Source organism: Drosophila erecta, unplaced genomic scaffold (genome assembly GCF_003286155.1).
Source record: "Drosophila erecta strain 14021-0224.00,06,07 unplaced genomic scaffold, DereRS2 tig00000055-arrow-pilon, whole genome shotgun sequence".
Classification (NCBI taxonomy): Eukaryota; Metazoa; Arthropoda; class Insecta; order Diptera; family Drosophilidae; genus Drosophila; species Drosophila erecta.
Window position 1 is genome coordinate 1,571,994 of NW_020825200.1, and position 7,065 is coordinate 1,579,058.

General features: G+C 44.2%; 1 protein-coding gene across 1 annotated transcript; it reads left to right on the forward strand.

Moving 5' to 3' along the window:
• The first annotated feature begins 878 nt into the window (after positions 1–878).
• LOC26526520 lies at positions 879–1,331 on the forward strand. The gene has a single exon (XM_015160035.2). It carries the CDS (start codon positions 1,024–1,026, stop codon positions 1,201–1,203), a length of 180 nt encoding a protein of 59 aa, XP_015015521.1. The 5' UTR covers positions 879–1,023; the 3' UTR covers positions 1,204–1,331.
• Positions 1,332–7,065: the final 5,734 nt, after the last annotated feature.

Here is a 7,065-nt window from a genome sequence, read left to right on the forward strand (position 1 = left end):
GGCTACTACACTTTTCCGTTGACCACATTTCACTCGGGCCGGGACGCCTCCCCCCACACTCACCTACATAGATACCGGAGCTGCATTGTATCTAAATCGTAATTTATCAAGTTGATAAGGCCGGGCGGCGATGTCCGGAGGTGGAATGATCTATGGTGCCCTGTGATCGCAGCTAGTCCTTAATCTCAGCCACATTAACTCAATTTGCGTGATAAATAATAAGCGCGGCTCAGCATTCGGGCAAATCGTCTGCTCAATCTGCTCAGCCACAATCATAATTTATCAGTGGCCCATCGCACAGTGGGGCGAAACCAGCTCCATGGCTGGCAATATGTATTTCTCCTAATCTGCCTTATACATACGTTAAGATTACTCGCTTTACTTAGATGATGCACTTAAAACCAAGTGCCCATGGGAATTTAGCGGAATTAAAGCGCATTCCACCGTGAACTCGAGGCCTGGTCAGAACGAATCTATTTAAAGACCCACTCTCAGCGGCAACCACCTCCCGTTTAACTCGCCCACCTCCATTCCGATTCGGAATTCACATCCACTTCCACCTCGACCCCAACCTCAACTGAAGTCTCCACCTCCTCCCGAGTGCGAACAGGCCCAGAGCACTTAATCATGCGAGTCTTGTTGCAGATTAACTCATTACTTAACACTTTTCCGCCGCCGAAGAAACTGACGGATGTTGATGAGCATAATTGTGTGGCCACAGTGTAAATCGCAGAGGCCAGCTAAACTGGCGAGATGAAGACGACAACACCTACAAATCAGCAAGGCCTCAGATGCGGAATGGTACACTTCAAAAAATTGATGTCACATTTCGAAATCTATTATTGACTGTTTCCGAACGAAAGAGAAGCCTTTTTTTTATCACATAAAAGTAGAAATAGTTGATTTCATAAGATAATATCTGCAATAGAGTATTTTAATATTTTTCAGTGCTATCCCCTGTGGGGCGGGGCCATCGACATCGATTTGGACTGTTTCAAGCGCTGGGGAAATGTTTCAAAATTGATGTTCACCTTCTGCCATGTTTGCCAACCCTCCTTGGAAGTCGGGGGACTCCTCCTAATGACTCGGAATATGTTTTGCTGTATTTGTGGCATTAACATTCCTCCGCAGCCGAAAATGTCTTCAGAACTCATAGTGGATGTTGCGCAAACAGGCTTAAGTAGAACTCATCCGCGTAAGTAGCTCATGGATGTCACTGGAAACTGTTGTGCTGATGGCTTTTTGGGATTGGCTGGGCTTCGAGTGCATTGGCGGTTAATTATGCTTCCAAAGATTTTGTGTGGCATATTCCGAATTAAAATTAATGATCTCCGATGAAAGTCAACCACAAGGTTCACTTGCATAAGGAAGTGCATGGCCGTCAATTGGGGGAAATTGCCAAGAAGGAAGTGTGGAGTTGGTGATGATCAAGGAGAAGGAACAAAGTTCAATGAAATGCATGAAAACTTCTAAGTAAATAAACAAATACACATCAAAATGCTGGAGAATTATTTCTTAGTAATAGGGCCATCACGAAATTGTTATTCAGCACCATAGGTTTCCTACAGTTCCCAACAATTAAACTATTCAAAGCCAAAAATTTGTTATAATTATTTATTGCACCTTATTTTTGAACAAATTTATTCTGGGCGAACGAGGCTCTCTGGAAAATTTTCATTTATTATTTATTGAATTCATAACTCAGGCGAGTTTCCATTTCACCAGCAGGATTTATGTGATTTCTAGGCAAATTTACAGGCATTAATTGAACAAAACTCTCACGCACAGGCATCGGGCCATATAAAATGCGGCTGACAGACGTCAGAATGGAGAAATGCGTAGATAACTACTGAGGTATAGAGGAATCAAAGCGAACCACTCCCGAATATCCCCTTCCACCTATGGAGTATTTTGTTTCATTTGTTTTCGGATTTTTCCGGCATGGCCTGCCTGCATATTGTCTGCCATTCGGAGAGCCATAACCAATTATTTACCAACACTCTCGTGTCCTCGCACATCCTGGACAATCGGAAATGCAGTCGAAAATGCGAGTGCAACCCTCTGTCGCAGTTTCCATGGCCATTGCCGTAATTACAGACATTTTTGCAACAATTGTGCTACAAATTTAATGGTTTCCCTACCTGGATTGCGTATGCAAAGGGCCAAATTTATGGCTCTGTGAAATCTTTTTCCGATTCTGTGGTTTGGCCCGACTCGGTGATCATTCAAGCAAATGATTTCGATCTTTTCCCGGCCCACAATAATCCCCCAGATAAACTTGGGCTATATGGTAAACGAGGAGATTGAGGAACTTTGGCCAGAAAAGCGCTCGGCGTTTGTAATCCTTTAATGGCCAACTATAAATGCACAAAGCTTTGGGGCCAACTGATTAATACCCCTCATTACTTCCTCGCTATGCTTAATCCATTGTGTTTTCCGATGACTAAGAACTCCCATTTGTTGTGGCAGCCAAATGGGGAACGAAAAAATATCCATGCTTTATTGGGCGATAATTTACCTAAAATTAACTCAGCGTCGTATGGATTTTTTACCGCTGTATTCATAATTTTCACATTCAGATATCTTACACTTAATAAAATAAATAATTTCATGATGTTTGCAATACTTAGTTGCCTTCCCAGCCATTGTTTAACCCACTTCCCATATCCGAGTGGCTTTTTGTTCGATAAGCCATCACCGCGTCACCGCATCTGTAAGATGCGCCGAAGAGTATCTTTTCTTGTTGACTTGCTAATGAAAGCAAATGCATATGATTAATTACAAGGGAGTCTCCGCGTGTGACAGCAACAACAAATGAGCATTTTTATGTTGGCTCAACCCCTCGACTTTCCCGACTTCCCCGACATCCCTGATTTTCCCGACTATGCCGCCTTTTTAAAAATAACATCAAAGCAAACAAAGGCCAGTGAAAATATGAACTGCAAACTGCAGTGATTTGGGGAGGCACAAATCGGGAAGTGGCGAGTGGAAAACACAAGACTCAGATGAAAATCTTGGCGACAGTTGAGCAGTCGAACAGTTGCTGTTGTTGTTGTTGTCCCGCTTGATGTTCCTGTTATTATGGCCTTTGGGGAGACCGTCCCATTGGCATGGGCCAACTTCTTCCAGCCGAATCTCGGCTCGTCCGCGTCTCCATCTTCATTTCCATCTGACGAGTGTCTGGCTGACAGGCGACTCCACGTTTGACGTTTGACAGTCGACACTGGGCAGGAAAACTCGGGGAAAGAGCCAAGGTGCACGGATTTGCAGGCGGTGGAAACGTGATACTCGAATGGATGTAAAGTCTCAGAAAGTAACAGCTAATTGTCTTTCAAATGCTAAAAGTAATACAAAGGATTAGACTCATGTGTTTTTAATAGTAATTTTACTCACCGCTCATATGGAAAAAGTTATGGTAAATTATTTAAAATTTGAATTGGATTTTCGGGCGGCCCAAGGATCACCTGTCCACCTCAACCCGCCGATATGCCAATCAATCCCTGGCGTGAGTCACGCTGCCATTCCCATTTCCCAACAGACGACACTTGCATCCCCTTCAAATTTTCCTTTTTTATTCAGCGGCTGCCAAATTCCGATGGCGAGATGTCCGGAGATGCAATGGTGAGATGGTGAGATGGCAGCATGCAAATTGCGAATTGCGAGTTGCAAGTTGCGAGTTGCGAGTTGCAAGGGGGCCAACGCACAAATCGAGTTGTCGTAAAATTAGCACTTAATGCTTTAATTAATTACGGAGACGTGCGATGCGGGAATCGAGCTGAGTTGTCCCCATGTCCGATGATTGTTGTTGGATTGTTGTTTGGTTGTTCGTTGTTGTTTGGCTGTTGTGTGCGCGGCATTTAATGCATTTCGCATTTATTTATGGCCATTGGATGCGCGTAACTCAGCGATTCCACTCCTTCCGCCCGGTGCCCCATGTTCGGCCACGTCAAGTGTCAGGCCATTTCACCAGAAAGCCAGAAAGCCAGAAAGCCGTACGAATCCGAATCTGAATGCCAAAATACAAAAGACGAAAATAAGCGGCAGTGCGAAAGATATTCATTGGGCATCTCTCGCAAATATTTCACACTTTCACAAAAGGGCAACCTCACTTCTGGCACCTCATTCCTGCGTCTTGCGAGTTTGCCTTTATGAATGGATTGTTTTCTGGGGATCACAGAGCACACAAAAGATATTGCGGTTGCAGTTTTACATGTCTTCTTATCTGGCGACTTGGTGACTTGAACAAGCTGCAATTTGGCTAACCGAAGGCATTGCAATGACCCACATTTGAAGTACATTGTTGTGCCAACGAAAGTCGAAGGAATTCAGTTGCAAATAAATGCAACTAAAAGTCCAATTAAACTACTAAGAAATTGAGCATCTTTTTAGTATGTGTGGTAAATTTGAATCCATCAATTAAGGACGATTCAGACTGTGATGGAAAACGCATCTCATTTCGCCTATCGGCTCAATTGTCACATGATTAATGCCAACGTGGGATATAATATACCTTTGTGAGCCATGACCACGCCCCTTCTGGCCGTGACTTAATGAATAACCGCCCGAATGAATGAATGAGACGAATGATGGATGAATTGATAGCGGCAAATGGCGAAACTGTGTATTTGTTGGTGCCCATTGTGCGGTCCACTCATCTGCGATATGGAAAGCAGGTTCGGCCTTATCTTAGCCCGTCTTGACCCCAACTTATTGTCAACATATTGTTGCTGAGCCTGTGCGGATGCCTCGGCTGTGGGCTGTGATTCATTCATTTGCCACAGTAATGCCCTCGAAAACACAATTTATCTGGCTTGGGGGATTTAGACATTGGCATGGGTTCTCGGCCAGACAGTGAGATACGGAGATACAGAGATACAACCGCATCGGCATCCGCACCCACCGAAATCCTTTCGGCCACTTGACTCATTAGGCGCGTATTGATACCGGACCCACTGCATCATCATCGTCGTCGGAATCATCCTCCTCACTCGACGGTTGGATCTTCTGGTGTTTGCATGATTTGCATTAATTTGGCAAATGTTGTCGATACCGGACGCCGACGATAAGCGCTGACATGACCAGATACATTTGGTCATTAATTAGCCCTCAGCTTTCCGTTCCTCCGCCTTCCTCCTCTGCGTTTCTGGTGCTCTGCTGTACTGGTGCTCTGTTTTGGCCCACATGAAAGCCATGACATTGCATAATAAATTACCAATTCATTTCGGATTTCGCACGTTCTTCGGCTGCGGCTGCGGCTGCCACCTTCCTCGTTTTGGTTACACATTTGAGCTGCTTTCACAAAATCGGGAAAAAACTGACACAGAAATCCGTTAACGGTACGCCGCTCAACAAGTAAAAGGCTTTCCGGCGATGTTCTATTAAAAATTCATCAATTAATGGCTGCTTGGATTGGCAAGCATGTGTGGGAAATAAAATAACTACCTGTTTTTAACAACTACTTTTAATGTGGCAAAATGCCCAGTTAATGCAACTTTGTTCACAGAGTTGTCACTTATAAAAGTTCAATTATATTTAGAACAGGATACGAGATACTAATACATATGGGCAATTACCATTCACTTATTGCTCAATTCAATGGTGTCAATTAAATACAAGTTACCCAATTAACAACGGTGAGGGTGACGTTCAACTTTCCATAAAAAATATAATTTTGCCACCCACAAAAAACGAACTTTCCCGCTGGCAATGAATATAAACGATCTGAGTTGACGGGAGCAATGGAAAAACTGCTGCCCAATCGAATAAAACAAATTGTGATTCATTAGAATGCCAGGAGGAAGTGGTCGCCGACTATGTCAAGTTAATCGGGGCACTGTATCTACATGATATGAAGCCACAAGAAACGAAAATTTGCTAATTAAAGTTAATATTGACAAATGATGGGGCGTTGGCGAGTGGACAATGCCAAGATGTCATGTGGAGCCCACTATTTCGCCCTCCTTCCCTGTTCCAGTCCCGATTTCCAGTCGCCGATGCGCCAAGTGTTGAGAGATCTATGGGCTCGGATGCAGGGGAGCGTTGGGGATTATGCACAGGGAGAAAAGTAGCCACCATCACTACAAAATGTGCTAAAAGTATGCATTCAGCCAAGTAAGCTCGGTATTTCACACTGATGGCAGGCCTCCGAGTTTCCTAGGACTAAGGAAGAACTGTTTTCTCCCAGTGTACTTGGGGAGGGGCGCTCGTGCCGCTGCTGCCGCCTCCGCTGTCGCTGTCGATGTCGATGTAGCCGCGTTCAGATGCGAACGTAAATGATGCATGTTTAATTGCCCGCGCATAAATTTAATTTTTGGACACTGGCAGCGAGTGGGTGCGCCCAGTGCCTGTGCCACATTTGCCTGTGGCATTCGGGGGTTCCAGTTGCTACAGCTGGTTGATATGAGCAATCAGTTGCTTGGGGCAGATCTGGCTTTATAATCTGGCATATCAAGGCTTTGGCGGCAACATCACTCCATTTGACTGGGAGTTCTTTCAGTGCAATAAAACATCGAAATGGAATGCACAAAGCCCATCAGTTTGGCAACTCACATGTATAAATAGCACTAAACTTAGGTAGAGTTCATAAGTGCAGAGGAATGGGCTTACAAACTCATTTTACTATTTACAAATATTTTCCAACCAGTCGAATGATGGATAATGCAACGTAATGCAACCAAAAGATGCCATTAGGCCGCTCAGCACGTACTCATAAATTTCACATATGCAACTGATGTTTCTGCCCCCCAAAAGGCAGATGCAATGCAATGGACACTCGATGTGTTTTTAATTGTTGCTTTATTATTTTGCCAAATTAGCACGTCGTTCGCCGGATGAAAATGGGGAAGCGGGGGAAAATGCCTAAGACAAAGTGGTAGCAGCACTTCAAAGGCCCTTTTTCTCTGGGGCTTAGCCAGGCTAATGGGCCGCTAAGGGCGATCGGTCTGGCTAGATACTCGTATGTGGCATAAATCATAAGATAGGAATTCCCGAAAAGTAAAAAGCATTTTCAGTCCACGGCGAATGCAAATAGAAACGAAGTTTTCCGAAATGTAAAAGAAAACATTT

Bases quoted from the DNA above. Each gene is read 5' to 3' on its own strand.
- LOC26526520 (XM_015160035.2), top strand. From the start codon at position 1,024: ATGTTCACCTTCTGCCATGTTTGCCAACCCTCCTTGGAAGTCGGGGGA.